The 15,956-nt window shown below is 40.0% G+C and overlaps 1 protein-coding gene across 1 annotated transcript; it reads left to right on the top strand.

Moving 5' to 3' along the window:
• The first annotated feature begins 11,234 nt into the window (after positions 1 to 11,234).
• On the top strand, positions 11,235 to 15,643 carry LOC149002287 (uncharacterized). Its single transcript, XM_089138680.1, has 3 exons — positions 11,235 to 11,617; positions 11,960 to 12,032; positions 15,545 to 15,643. The coding sequence occupies exons 1-3, from the start codon at positions 11,235 to 11,237 to the stop codon at positions 15,641 to 15,643; spliced, it is 555 nt and encodes a 184-aa protein (XP_088994806.1).
• Positions 15,644 to 15,956: the final 313 nt, after the last annotated feature.

Genomic DNA, 15,956 nt, shown 5'->3' with positions numbered 1-15,956 from the left:
GTCCTGGTTGCAGGGTTTTGCCCTATTTTGCCCCCAGACTTCTATAAATAGTAACCCTCGCCTATTTTACGAATATTATATTCGGGATTGCTGGTTTTGGTGGTTAGGTGGCAGTGGAGACGTGCTAGAAGGTGATTCGAAGTGCTATTAGTGATCTGGAAGCTTCTCCTATCTTTTATAGCTAATCTGGTTGATGTAAGTGATTCCTTGTTCACTCATACTCTACCTTTGGCTATAATTAAAGTAGATTTGTTTTCCTCTTTGGTTGTTCATGATCTTCTTATTACAATACCTACCTTTTTAATGATCTTGATGAGATCAGGTCCGAAAACAAAACCCTGCTTTCATGAAAATGACTGATCTAATTAAGGGGAGGATTCTGGGTAACCAAATTGGTGTCAATTGTTAGGTTTCGTATCACCCTTGGTTTTGTGAATGTTAGGTTTGAAATTTGGACTATGAACATTCAAAAATCGGATTGAAAACGGATGATCAAAAACCTGAGTTTTGGATTTGAAACTCATTGTTTTTGGGGCGGTCACTAATGGCGGTCGCTCAGCCTAAGCAACCGGCTGGTTTCCAGTGACCAAGTAACTTTTGGATTTTGTCCAATTTGATTCATTCATTGACTTTATTGGAGTATTTGGACTCTTGTAATCCTTTTATTTAATTATTGAACTTATTTTTGCTCATGATTATCTAGTACTTGCATTTATTATTATTGATGGTAAGACCGTGGATCCTGTGACGGATCTCACCCATGGGTTGTCGGGAGGGTAACTGAGACCGGCGGGTGGGGTGTGACAGAGTGGTATCAGAGCCCTGGTTTTACAAAGTCAATAATAGTTAATACAAGTATTAGATGAGCAATCTAAGTCATAGATCTAGAAGTGACTCAAACTCTCTTAGAGGTGAATAACATAGAACTTGGATTAGAAACTTGAATAATGAAGCATAATACACAATAATTAAAACTTATGACTTGTACTTAGGTTGTAGTCATGGGTTCAAGTTGAGTTGTCAGTTTTAAGTTATTGAGTATGTGTGTCGAGTCATGAGTTGTCTTTGTGAGTAAGTTTTTGTTGTGAGAGGTTGTTGGGAGTAAGTTGTCATATGACTTTGAGTCATGTTGTCGTCATGTGTTGTTATACGAGTCTGAGTTGAGAGTTGTTTTAAGTTGTCATTGGGAATAATGGTTGTGAGTGGTCGTTATGAGTTATGAGTTATAACTAAATATTGAACAATTATTAATGCAACAAAAGAAAAGCATAATATACAATAACACAAGTGATACAAATTTAACTTCACTGATCACTTAGGTTTACAAGTCTGAAAGTGAATACATCTGTGATAACATAAAAGGAATTCTTAGAACTGTTTGTCTAGGTAATTGTTTTTGAGAATCGAGTTGATCCTTCATTTCGAGAATCCCCCTCTAGTTGCGTTAGTTGATATTCTATAGTGTATATGAGTGTCTCTATCCTTTCTTGTGTGGAAGGTTATTGTTGACAACTAAGAAACCACACCCGGTGCCTTGAAAGTTGAATGTGAAGGACCTCCAACCTCAAACTGTCGAAGTGGAATAGTTTCCTCCTCATCTTCTTGAACCTCTTGGTCCTCTTCATCATCATCTTCATCTTGATCCTGAACCTCATATGGAGTTTGGACTGTTGTCTCCTTATCCTTGTATAATCTCTGCTTGTGATATAGGATTAGTACTTTAACCTTCACCCCTACCTCTAGTTTGTTTGAAGAAAAGCTATCAAAATCGCAGTGTAGACGTGAAAATTCAGCAAGTTTGGAAAAAGAAACCCTCTTTTGGGCTAGGGTTTGTGATTTTTTCAAAAGTTGGAATTTGGCCGAACGAAGTGTGGGAGCACTTTCCTCATAGTGAATCATTCATTTAGGAAGTGGTTTGGTATCAAAATTCCATTTGGTTTGAAAATGAGACAAGTGTTTGCAATGTTGGATTTTTGTTAAGGTGAATAGTGAAATTGTTGCAAAGTGTGGGAAATCTTGTTGTTGGAGCATGGTTTTGTTTGGAAAAGGATGGGAGCATGTTTCTAAATGTTCCTAGGCATGTTTCTAACCAAGAACAACAAGCATTTCCTAGTTTAGATAGAAATCAAGTTGTTGGTAATGAAATTTGAAAAGAAAGAGAGGTAAGAATGGAGACTACCTTGTGTTTGATGATTAAAGGAAGTTGTGTGATGTTGTTGAAGCCTCTTGGAAGCCTTAGGTGGCGTTTGGTTCTCGCAATTCTGCGGAATTAGATTTCAGGGAATCATGACTCCAGAGAAAAAAAGGCGTTTGGTTAAAAATTGAGTCAATTTTTTGGTGAGTCATGAATCTCCAGGAATCCACGTTTTAGCCTAAAGATCTGAATCACTTGGAAACCACCGAGGTGGTTTCCAAATCGAGTCACCCAATTCTAGGCACGGTATAAAACGGAAGCAAATGAGCGTGACTCGCCCAAACTCACTTTCATCGAACGAACACTCGACAGAAGACGAAGCTCTCCTCACTCCCGCTGCTGCTGAACTCGAAGATCGGTTCACTCCTGCTGCTAAGAAGTTTGAATCACTCCTAGCCCTTGACTTCTGCACTCCTCACTCCTACTGCTAAGAAGAGTCGTTTCTTGGTCTGAAGAAGGTGACGAACACCACCAACCCTGCGAAGAAGGATCCCTATCACAGATTCACTTTAGCGTGTTGTTTTTGGCAGATCTGGAAGAAGAACCTTGCTTCTCTGCTCTGCAACTCCAGCGTTCCCAAACCCTAGCTTGCTGTTTTCGACTTCGGCATCAAAACAGGCGGTAGGTCTCAGCATATATTTTTTTCCTGTTTGGATTAGTTTTGTGTTGGGGTTTTTTATTTTCTATCTTCGTTTTATTGTTGGCTTGGTATTCTTGCATTTTGAATTCGATTATTGCTGGTGATTGGGAAACTGAGATCACTGTTATACAGAGCAAATCCTATCAAAAAACCCTTGAATTCATGATTCTTTCATTGCTCGCTCAAACTGCCTTTTGATTTCCTTCTCTAATACATGGCTATTGATATTTTTTGAATCTTAAGGATTTTTTTGTTGTTGTTGTTGTCGATTGTTTTAGCTATTTGCTTTACGGAAACAAACGAGAACTTGCAGTTAGGGGTCTGAGAAATCTAATTATGTATTTTTCTTCATCTACTTCATTAGTGATTACAATAACAGGCCTAAAACAGAGGATCTTTGACTTTAGGTATTACATAAGCTCTTAATGTAAATATGTTTCCACCTTTTGTGATGATTGCCTTTGAAATAAATGAAACAAGAGGTTGCTGCACTATGCAATACAAATTCATCTTTGTTGTATGTTTAACTTATTTCATTTGATTTGTTTGATACTTCTTCAAATCTTTTCCCATTATATCTCTTTTCCTTTATGAAGATTGTGCATTCATCAGTAGTTAATCGCTGTCCACATCGGTCTGAAATCCAAAGTATAGTGGTTGCTAAAACAGAGTGTAAGCTTTCATCCCAATTGCGGTCTGGTTATCTTTTGTTTACCTTCTTTTTATGAATGCTTCGATTATTTATTTCGTGGTAATTTTGTTAAATGAAATTGACAACGAGGGAATTGTTTCTTGAAACTGGGAAATAGTTTTTTAATAAGATTGTGTTTGCTTTGATTCTGTCCTACCTAGTCCTTTCTTTTGAAGAGTGCTGCCAATGGACATTATGTCGCCGATTTAACGCCGAAATATCGCGATAAATTGGTATGTCAATGAAGGGCGACACGAAATTGGGGTTCGATACGACATCGATGGAAAGTCGTCGAAAAGTCGCTGGAAAATCGTCGAACCGGCAAAGTATCGCCCAAAATCGAACATCGCCGCGCCTCACCTCTCCGACTCGACGACGGTCACCGCGCCTCTCTTAGTACCTCTCCCTCACCTCGCCCTGCCGGCGACATCCACAGAACTCGTTAGTTTAGGCGAGCCCCGCCGCAGATTTCCGGCCAGCGAACCCCCCCTCTCGTTGGTGAAGGCAGAAGCAGAGGACAGCGGGAAGGAAGAAGTGGTTGAAAGAAAAAGGGAGAAAAGGTAAAGCACCAACGACGCCGATCAGAACGATGTAGGAAGTCAGAAACCCCTCTACCTCTTTATAGTTCATCCTTTGAAGAACGAGAGAACGTGGAAACCAACTCTAATTCCAATTTGAACTGAAAATCCGGAAGAAATCGCCGACTAATCAAAGATGTCCCGAGATAACCATGGAACGTGAACAACCTCCTCAACTTCTGTTTCTTTTTCCTCTCCATCTTCTTGGTCTTGTGTTGAGGATAAGTCGGAGCAAGCCATCTAGAAGGAACCCCGACGATGGATAAAACGCCGTATCGACGAAACATCGCCGTGTCGGTTGTGTCGCCAACCACCGACACGGCGACATGAACAGGCACATCGAACCTTGAGTGCTGCTCTTTGCAATGTTCAACCTTTAATTGATTTATTTATTTGTCTTTGATGCAGGACCTGCAGGTGATGGCTGCTTTAAGTTGGTCACAGTTGATTCATATGGTCACCTTATTGGAACTGTAGGAATTAATTCCTCTGTTGTTTTCTTCTAATACATGGTTTTAGAAGATGTTTGTCACTGTGCTACAGAACATGGAAAATGACATTCTTCTGTTCTGTTTGGTTGAAAACACAGACAAATCCAAGACAAGTGATGATGAGTGTTCATGTACAACCATCGATAAAACAAAGTCCTTCACAACACCACCATCACTGGCTGAGAGAGCAAAGCAGACTCCAGTTTCTGGATTTGGAAGCTAATTCTAACATCAAAGGATGGGAAAGAAGAATTATGGAGTACTTGATCAAATTGATCAAGAAGAAGCATGGGAAAGACATCAGCAAGGACAATAGGGCAATTGGAAAGCTCAGGATTGTTGATTACATGATAAATTTGTACATTTTGGATTGTTGATTACATGATTCAACTATACATTTTGGATTGTTGGTGTATGTATAATGGAAAGTGTTACATTTACATTTGTAAAATTGATATTTGGATTGATGGAATTAGATATTCATTTGTAAAATTGAATTTAGATTACTTCCAAATATTGCTTCTTCAATGATTTATTGTCTCTTTGAAGTTCCTTCTCTTCCCCCAACCCCCTCAGCCCCTCTCTTTTTTTTTTTTTTTTTTTTTTTTTTTTTTCCTTCTTATTTTTCTGATAATGTTCGGTCATTCGCTTTATAGGAATTTGTATCAGAATTGCAGGGTTGCTAATTTTCCTGAGATGAATAGACAATGTTTATACATTTTCTTGAAAAAGGTAATCAGATTAAATTATTAAAAACTTGATTTTGAACTATGGAGAAACGTAGAAAGCAAAAACATTCGGTGTGAAAGTGGAAAACTCTGCAATGGTGTATGGTTGGCATTCACTAATCCAATACTAAAACCATTTTTTAAACCCTTCAGGTTTATAGACTCAAGTGCTCATGTCATCGCCTTCTTTTGTTTAGCATTTTCAAGGTAAGCTGTAACTGCTAAAAGCCTAAAATATTGTTGCATCTGTGTCCCCCATTTCATTAAACAAAAGCTTCAGTCACATTCTTTTCCACGTCCCTCCCATTTAGTGATAAGGGATGATGTGAAATCCAGCCCAAACCTAGCCAGGACACCCTATCTATTTTGGGTGAAGAAAGGTTAGTTTAATGTTACATCTTGAAGTTGGACCTTGATTTAGTGTTCTATCTCCTTCTTCTCTCTTCTTCTCTTCTGCTCTATCTTGATGTTTTGATTGTGGAGAAGGTGTTACACTACTATAACTACCTATTCTCTAATCTCCTTATGTCTTAGAGTGAACTCCCAATCACTCTATGCATTCCTTGAAACCACATGGTGAATCTCCTCAATTCTTCACTGATTTTGGTTGAGTTTTGGACAGCATGATCATTCTACCGTAGCTTCTTCTCATTAATGTTTAACATGTTTGATCTTAGCCTTACCGCTGTTCTAATGTATTTCATCTCTTGAATCAATTCCCCTTTCTTCCTAGCCATTATAGCCTTTTATGTTGACCATTGATATAAGCATCTAGTAAGTTTCTATTTTTGATTCCTCTCATTCTAGGATTAGTATTCTTTTGATTTTCTATTTAGTTATTCTTGCCTCCGATATGTTCTTGATATTCCATTATAGTGAAGCCTTAACTCTCTAATTCTTCCCTTGAATCCATGATGAGTTTGCTATGAGAACCATGTTGTTTCCAATTAGAAACTCATGTCCCAATCATGCTAGATAGTCTAGTATGTTTGTGTGAAGTTCCCTCGAATTTCGGATCAATCGGACTTCAAACGAAGAAGTTATGACCAAAACAAGGCAACCACCGCCGCCCATGGTCGATGATTGGTCGCTGGGCAGAGACAACCAATCGACCAATGAGATCGTCCAGATTTAGGTCCGCCTATTTAAGTCCAACTCGGGATTAGTTCGCCCCGCCTCCTAAGCCCCGGAATGAGTTAGAACTCCACTAATCAACCGCATCCTGGTGATCCTCGCAAGAACTCAAGTAACCCCCTTGCATCAAAGGTATGTCTACACTCCTCCCTCCATCTCTGTCCCGGGCTGACATAGTAGAGAAGATGCGCATCTCTGTTGCAAACACTCTCTACTCACCCTCATGATCTCCTAAGGATTAATGGCTAATGCGATGATCTTAATCATGATCATTGCAAGCGAAGGAATCATGATCTAAATCATGATCTTGTCTTCGTCATCTTTGATTCAAATTCGATCTTCTTAGATCTGTTTATTGATCATATTAGTAGTCAACGCATGTTCTACAAGAATTGTAACCTATCAATCTCTAGTCTCTCTGATCAACCATGCCCAAAAACCAGACTGATACATTATGGTAAGTTGTTCCTATTTAGATTCATGTCTAGCTTAGATCTATGCATGCTCATGATCTTATCACAACAATGACCCACATCCTATCGCTGTCCATGATTTTACTATGAATCTTCAAGAACCATGATTGATCTAATATGGTAACTGTTCCTAATTTGTAACTGAAGACGATTTGATTAGGTTTGAAGTCCCAATACTAGGATACCGTCATAGTAGTTTCCCCGTTGGTACCCGAACCACCAAATTCGGCACAAAACTCGATTGTAGGCCACCGCCGTGGGACCGATGGCAACCGAGACAAGAGACCAATCCAATCGACCAAGAGTACAAGAACTCCAGAGGCGCTTGGATGTTTTGATATCTTCCTCTAGGTTTCTTCCTAATATGATATATATACTTGTTTAGGACCTCTGCCAAGTTTGGGAAGATATCCTGATCCGGAGATCTCTTCAAGTAATAAGGTAAGGATGGTACCTATAATAGCATAGATTGTGTGATTTAGTATATATTAGAACGGATTGTTACCATAATTAGATCATGAATATATACTGCGAACCAATTACAGAGCATTATTACGCCTAGATGAAAGCATTGTCAACCGATATGAGATGAATCAAGGTATACAAACGAAATGTGTATGATATGATTGATTTGTGATTGTGATTGATTAAGTATGGTTCGGGAAGGAGAGGTGTCCGACACACGCCGGACAACACGGGAATAATGGGATGTTCCGGAGATGCCCGGACACCCCAAACGTGGATGACAATAGGATTGTCTAGTAGTGTTGGCTAGGAATACCCCGATGTCGACCCAACGGAGGGGTATTGAGACCGAACGACCCGGGAGCAATGGGGATCAGGGCGCCAAGACCGGTAACCAACCCAGAGAGGACAGGAATCACAGTGGGGGCCAATTGGTAGGGTTGCATATGGATAGACTTGGGCTCACGGGCGCCAAGACCGGAACCAACCCGTGAGGGGACGGAGAGCTCCGACCAAGTGGATAACCAATAGGGTTGATGAGTCCGAGCGGGGACATGAGGACCAGGTGAAGGATACCGGAAAGGATCGCCGGGGGCGAGGAATGGACAACCGGATCCGACTGATATAACCGAGTAGAAGACTGCAGGCTAGGCAACCCCGACATGCGCCCACAGACCAATGGGATGGAGAGAGTGGGACCAACCCCAGCCAGGAAACCGAGGGATGAAGGACCCAACCAACCGATGATGAGTGAATGAGACTCCAAAGAAGAACGGGCAGACAAAGCAGCGCAAAGAGACCAACAACAAGAGTTAGACAAACATGTGCTCAACCAATGCATTAGTGCGTAATCCGCAAGTATGTGGATAACGCCCGGGTTCGAAACTCACCCGACCAATCGGTTAGACCCGAGGGGAAACGAGACGGCCAAAAGGAAGCGCAAGGGAAGAAGAGAAGAAGAGCACCGAAGATGTGGATAGAGCCAGACACTACACGATAGCAGAGCACAGATTTGATCTACCCGCATAGTGTGGAGTATATTCCGCATACCCGGATGTCGATTGGTACGAATCGCACGATAGTCTTAGTGATCTTTGAGATCTTCTGAATTTTATTATAACTATTAGATACAATGATTTGTTTGCTTTGATTTGTTATATGCAAATGGATAGATCGTCCTAAACTGATTTTGGGGTGGTCACACTCGGGAGCCGGTTAGGGACGGTGGGAGGATGTGACGGATGAGACAAGAGCACATGAAGATTTCTGAGTATTTAATCAATTTAATAAGCGATCAATTCTAACATGTGGTACATGTGAATGGTCCTTACCAACAATGCATATAAAATCATTTGTTTCCAACAAAAACGAAGAGATCCTACTGCTTGACATTCCCAGTCCTAGTATGAAAAATAATTGAGAGTTTCATCATAAATATAGCTAAAAAAAATTGAGAGTTTCTCTTTATTTTTCTACAACATTTCTCCTGGTAAAAATCCCAATGTAAATGTGGCTACCAACACCCCCCCCCCCTTGATTGAGACATTGCCATCTGTCCTTATGTCCTCTTGCTCACTTATTCCCCACATGTCTTGCTATGTTTGATCCCCTCTGCCCCACCTATATATTATGCGGTGTACACTACCTTAGATAGAAAACATGAGGAAGGATAGAAAGAATAAATGGTGATAAATGAAAAATGAGAATTGAAAGTGAAGGTAAGAGGGAAGAGAATAGCCCCAGTGAAATCAGGGAAGTCTCAGCTACATTGTGCCAATGATATGTATCCTAGCCCTCCAATAGGCCTCATCTGAGGTCATACTTGGCACTAGACTCAAATAATGTACAACCTCACTTAGGCCTATAAAGTTGGTTATTTGGCTATCCAGGTTGGGTTCAGTCACTATTGATCCTATGGATTTTTGGGACCGATTGATTTTGGAAGGGATTCATGGAACCCCATTCATTCCCATTTTGAATTCTTGTCAAGATGAGATGCATGGTATACATGGATGGTATGCAATTGCAATAATTTGTTGCCTTGAATCTGTAAGTTCATTTATCTCCTATGGCAATGTAGGACCCAAAAGAACGGAACTGGTGGATGCAATTTGGAAGTGACTATGTGTTAGGCTACTGGCCTTCCTTCCTCTTCTTCATGGTTGATTTATTGAATTTTGTAAATAATTGTTATGCTCAATCATTAATCAAATCAAATAACAAAGCAGATTCACTTTCAGAATCAGGGTAACCAAACAGTTTTTCAAATAGATTCACTTTCAGAATCAGGGTAACCAAAAAGTTTTTCAAACAGATTCACTTTCAGAATCAAGGTAACCAAATGGTTTTTCAGATAGATTCACTTTCCAGAATCAGGGTAACCAAACAGTTTTTTTTTACGAATATGATTCTACAGAACCTAATTCCTACAGACTCATGACTCCCACAAAACCGGATTTCAGGGAATTGCGGAACCAAACGCCACCTTAGGAAGCCCTAGAACATTTTCCCCAGAGCCAAACTAGAAGTTGGTAAAGATAGAAATGAGTTTGGAATAGAGAAAGTGGGCCCTTTAAAGCTGTTTTTCAAGCAAGGCAAATTCTGCTATTTTGGCCATTTTTTAGAAAATTTGATTTTTGACGCTCTGTTTGGATTTTCAATGGCCTGTGCAGTTGAGTTAAGTGTGTTAGATATGTTGGGAGTGTGAGTATGAAATTGGATGAAATTTTTGTGGTTGTTTTTTAATTTTTATTTAATTTTTATTTAATTTTTATTTTTTATTACCTTTTGTTTTGGATTAACAGAATGGTTGGAAGAAGGAACCGTGGTGTCTCCTCTAGTCGGAACAGAGGTAGGGTTGTCCCTAACGTTGATGTGCCTACTGACGGTATCTCTTGGGAAATATTTTAGGAAGCTTTTGTAAGAATTATTTCCCCGAGTCTATGAAGGATGCGAAAGAGTCGGAGTTCACGACTCTCACGCAAGGTCCCCTTTCTGTACTTGAGTATCAACAAAAATTTGAGGAATTGGTTTTCTTTGCTCCTAAATCCTTAAAAGAGGATAGAGCTAAAGCGAAGTTCTTCAAAGGACTGAGATCCTCAATCAAGACATATCTCACCATCTTGCCGATTGAGAGTTATGCTCAAATAGTACAGAATTCGAATAAAGTTGAAGAAGATGTATGCCAAATTCAGCAATTGTGAGTTTTGGTTGTCCAAGGTTATCTTTTTGGGTCACATTGTTTCTGCTGATGGTATTAAAGTTGACCTTGCGAAGGTAAAAGCTGTGGCAGATTGGGACCGACCCAAGTCAATCACCGAGATTTGAAGTTTCCTTGGTATTGCTTGGTATTATAGGGCGCTTTGTTGAGAATTTCTCTAGACTATCAGCCCTATGACGAAGCATACCAGGAAGGGAATCAAGTTTGAGTGGAATGAAGCCTGCGAAGAGAGTTTTCAAGAACTCAAGAAGAGGTTGACTAATGCTCCGGTTTTGACAATACCAGATGACCCTGGAGGTTTGACAATGTATACTGATGCTTCTAAAGTTGGTCTGGGTTGTGTTCTAATGTAGAATGGGAAGGTTGTAGCTTATGCTTCTAGGCAGTTGAAGAACTATGAGCATAACTATCCTACTCACGATTTGGAATTGGCTACTGTGGGTTTTGCTCTGAAGATCTAGCGTCACTATTTATATGGTGAGAAGATAGCGATTTTCACTGACCACAAGAGTCTCAAGTATTTCTTTACTCAAAAGGAGTTGAATATGAGATAGCGAAGATGGCTGGAACTGGTGAAGGACTATGATTGTGATATTCAGTATCATCTAGGAAAAGCTAATATGGTTGCTGATGCTTTGAGTAGAAAGAGCAATCGAGAAAGTGTAGATCTGGCATCTCTTAGTAAGCCCTTATTGTTGTCTATTGTCAGATTTATACTTGAGATTGTGTCAGAAGGTTCCAATGCTATTTTGCCAGCTGTGTCAGTTCGATCGAGTTTGAGAGACCGAATAGTTGCTCTGCAGTCGACTGATTTGGAATTGAAGAAGAAGATTGAATTGATCACTTCGAAGACTAAGGAAGTAGAAGATTTATCCCTAGCCTTTGATGGTGCTCTTGTCTTCAGAGATAGAGTTTGTGTTCCTGTTGTGGAAGACCTCAGAAAAGAAATCTTAACTGATGCTCATCATTCCATCTTTACTATCCATCCTAGAAGTGTAAAGATGTACCAGGATATGAAAGGATATTTTTGGTGGTCCGGCATGAAGAATGATGTGGAAGACTTTATTGCTAAGTGTGGGACTTGTCAACGTGTGAAAGCTGTTCGGCAGCCTTCGTTTAGCCTTTTGCAACCTCTTCCCGTGCCTAGTTGGAAGTGGGAAGACATTACTATGGATTTTGTCACAGGTCTACCCCAATCAAGCAAAGGGAATGACTCAGTGTGGGTGGTAGTGGATCGACTGACCAAATCAGCTCACTTCATTCCGATGAAGATCACCTATACTATGGATAAGTTGGCCCGACTCTATGTTGATAATGTGGTGAGACTGCATGGTGTTCCTATTAGTATTGTGTTGGATAGAGATCCGAGGTTCACCTCGCATTTCTGGAATAGTCTGCAGAAAGCCCTGGGTACTCAGGTGAATTTGAGTACTGCTCATCATCCTCAGACCGATGGACAATCGGAAAGGACCATAAAAACTTTGGATGATATGCTTCGAGTGTGCGTCATTGATATAAGTGGTAACTGGGATGACCACCTAGCCTTGGTGGAATTTGCTTACAATGATAGTTATCAATCTACCATTGGAATGGCCCCGTTTAAAGCTTTGTATGGAAAGACTTGTAAAACTCCTCTGTATTGGGATGAAGTTGGGGAAAGGCATGTTCTTGGCCCTGATCTAATTGAAACCACTGGTACTATGGTGGATATGATTAGAGAAAGGATCAAAAGAAGATCAGATCTAGAGTTTCAAGTTGGTGAGCGTGCGTTCTTGAAAATTTTGTCGATGAAGGGAGTCATGCGTTTCAATATTAAAGGAAAGCTCAGCCCTAGGTATATTGGTCCCTTTGACATTATTGAAAAGGTTGGACCAATAGCTTATCAGTTGGCTCTACCTCCATCTCTTGTTGGTGTGCATGATGTTTTCCATGTATCTATGCTAAGGCAATGCTTAGCAAGCGCAGAGCAATTGCTCCAGCATGAACCAAAAGGTTTGAGTGTGGATTTAACGTATGATGAAGAACCGGTTGAGATTTTGGACCGGAAGGATAAGCAATTAAGGAACCGAACTATACCTTTGGTGAAGATCAGATGTAGACCAAGTACCCTCATCTTCTTATTACAGTACCTACGTTTTTAATGATCTTGATGAGATCGGGTCTGAAAACGAAACCTGCTTTCGTGAAAAGGATTGATCTAATCAAGGGGGGATTTTCGGTAACCAAATTGGTGTCAATTGTTAGGCTTCATATCACCCTTTGTTGTGGAAATTTTAGGTTTGAAATTCGGACTATGATCATTCAAAAATTGGATTGAAAACGGATGATCAAAAGCTTGAGTTTCAGATCGGATCGAAACTCACTATTTTTGGGGCAATCACTAGTGGCGGTCGCTCAGCCTAAGAGACCAGCCCAAATGATCGACTGGTTTCCAGTGACCAAGTAACTTTTGGATTTTGTCCGATTTGATTCATTCAATGACTTTATTGGAGTATTTGGACTCCTATAATCCTTTTATTTAATTATTGAATTTATTCTTGCTCATGATTATCTAGTACTTGCAGTTATTATTATTGATGGTAAGACTGTGGATCCTGTGACGGATCGCACCCACGGGTTGTCGGGTGGGTAACTGAGACCGGTGGGTGGGGTGTGACAATACCATCAGTGATGAGACTCATTGCTCGGGCGACTTGCCATTTGACAAAGTCACGAGTACATCATATGAGGATAGTTCACATTGCTCACTATGAGGGAGCGAGAGTGTGGAACTTGGTATAATTGAATTGTTTAGGGTATAATGAGATAATTTTCGAGTGATGTGCTATGTTGGTTAGATGGAGAATTTACATAGCACTCCAACCCTAGATACATCTCTTAGGTCACACGTTCCATTTCCGCATTGAAAATATTAGAGTTGATGAGAGCATTTGGATAACTCCGCCACCTTGTGGCAAGTGGGAGATGTTAATAATAGTGGGTGGGTCCCACTATAATTTGCGCCATAGGTGGTGGCAAGATGGTTATGTAGTCTAAGATGACTACTCTATTTAATTGAGTCTAAACAAGACTATAATATTCCCTCTCTACAATGAGTCTAAGGAAAAACCTAATTAAGGAATTAGGGTTGAAGGAAAACATTATAGATAGAAGGATGGGAAACCAAACAGAAACACATGATTTAGAATACTCTCCCATGCTCTACGAATTCTCCAAGCTAATCTTGAACCTCCATCACTGTGGTTCGCCAATTTGGAAGTGTGGAAATAACCTATAGAGTTCACAAGTTGAAAGAAGGGAAAGGGAACACAAGGAGGCACCTCCAATGTCTAGATCCATTGCAAAACATCAATAAGGTAAAGGATCTAGAACTCTTTCTTTCATTGATTTAGGTTTAAACAACCAATTTAGGATTTTATTGAAAATGGAATTTAAATTAAAAAAATTCTCCAGCAAAGAAAGGTGTAGATATCTTGGGGTCTGATTGCAGTTTGCCCTGCTGGCTAGTCCATCTGAATTATGTAACCAGTAATCCATATCACTATATGATTGGTTATGGAAAGGATATTCAAAGGGGTGGCTTAAATCCATGATTTCTTTGTGATAGTTCAACATCACACAGGCAAGTATGGATTATACTTTTTCAACTGTCTATCGCCTTTAAAATCATCTAGGTTTTCTTCTTTATTGAAAGTTTTATTTGAAAAGTCTATCAATTGTCATGAATTTTCTATTAGTTATTATCTTCAGCAGTTTCTTACCTTTAAATTTGACAAAACTCATTTAGGTGTTAAAACTTCCAATGGGTTTTCTTTTGTGCTTCTCTTTGGATAGTTTTTGTTATCTACTAAATGTTGGCTTTGTAGGTGTCTCATGGCCTGGACCCTGGATGTTTATTTGTTGGTTTCTTTCGTGTGATATTAATTAATTTAGGTATGTTGGTGATATTACTTGCTTTGATGGAATTTTTATTGAATCAAAAATTTATTACATTCTATTTGGCTAAAGTTCCAAGATAAAAAAAAGAATACGTGTAATATGCAAAAAAGATGGCAGCCTATTCAGAGACCGTAATAGTTGCAATGTTGTCGCTCTCTCCTATGCATCTTTCTCTATTGTGGTAAGGGAACCATCTTCCATTCCATCCACTTGAGTTGATCTTCCATATTCGTTATAATACCATTAATTTTCTTATAATGCAGATTGGCGGGTTATATATTTAGTTGTAGACTTAGATACAAAGTAATTCTAAGTATTGAGGAGCCATTGACGAATCCTAAGATTTATATTCCAACAATGAATCTCACCATCTCGGTGTAGATTGTGAAGCTAAAGTATTTGTACCAATGTTTTCAAACAAAGCCAATTATTGAGGATAGCATAAAGAACATTTTAAGCAGGTGAGACCTTGGAGCCATTGTCTTTCTTTAGAATAAATATTGGGCAGCAGGTTGTGCTTGGATTGTTTGTGAAAGGCATATTATTTTCTACGTAGCGCATGGTTCCATTTTTTATTTTTTATTTTTGGTAGGAAACAACACTAAAAGGAAGGACGAGAAGAACACACGGGCCCAAAAGACAGCACCTCCTGGACCCATGGACTGGAAATGGGCCACTCCACTTTACTCGACACAGTGAGGGCCCTCCGAGCTAAGGAGTGGGCAAGCCCATTAAACTCCCTAGAAATGCAGACAAACTGACATGAAAAAAAGTCGTTCTTAAGCCACAAGATATCCTCCACCATGGCTCCTGACTATTGAGCAACAAAATCAGGCCTTCACAGTCCGACTCAATCCGTATCTCTGACCATCCTAGGTCCTTTGCCACTAACAATGCTTCTCTTACAGCTTCGGTTTCCCCTTGAAGCGCAGAGGATAAGAAGGATGGAATATAGAACAGATTAGTAACCTCACTATGTTCGTTCCTACAGGCAATTCCCAACCTACAAGAGTCTCCTCCTAAAAAGCTGCATCACACTGGATTACGCATCCACACCAAGGTTCCTACACGTGCCGAAGATCTAAGTTAGAAGGTCCCGTTGTACCTCCATCACCACCTTTAGCTCCTTGTATCAACCAGAACTCCTCAAAAGCAGCCTGGGCTCTTCTTATCACTTCTTCCGGGCTTCAGACAGTTTTTTTTAAAGCTAACTCGTTTCTGGCAATCCAAAGATACCAGCATATAAATGCACATCTACTCAGGACCTCTTTGCTTTTACACTTATTCATAAAGCCAATTGCATCCCACTTCTCCAACCACACATGAAAGCCAGGGGTTTCTTCAATTGGTGCAATGAAGTTAAGTTGACTACAAAACCACACCAACTTTGCAAACCCGCATCC

Source organism: Hakea prostrata, chromosome 10 (assembly GCF_041222555.1).
Source record: "Hakea prostrata isolate BN-2017 chromosome 10, UWA_Hpros_2, whole genome shotgun sequence".
In the NCBI taxonomy this organism is placed as follows: domain Eukaryota; kingdom Viridiplantae; phylum Streptophyta; class Magnoliopsida; order Proteales; family Proteaceae; genus Hakea; species Hakea prostrata.
Note: the sequence above shows the minus strand (reverse complement) of the source record. Positions and strands in the feature narration are given on the sequence as shown.

Bases quoted from the DNA above. Each gene is read 5' to 3' on its own strand.
- LOC149002287 (XM_089138680.1), top strand. From the start codon at position 11,235: ATGGTTGCTGATGCTTTGAGTAGAAAGAGCAATCGAGAAAGTGTAGAT. The intron at 11,618-11,959 runs GTACCAGGATAT...TGTTCCTATTAG, and splicing joins CATCCTAGAAGTGTAAAGAT to TATTGTGTTGGATAGAGATC. The intron at 12,033-15,544 runs GTGAATTTGAGT...TCGTTCCTACAG, and splicing joins AGAAAGCCCTGGGTACTCAG to GCAATTCCCAACCTACAAGA.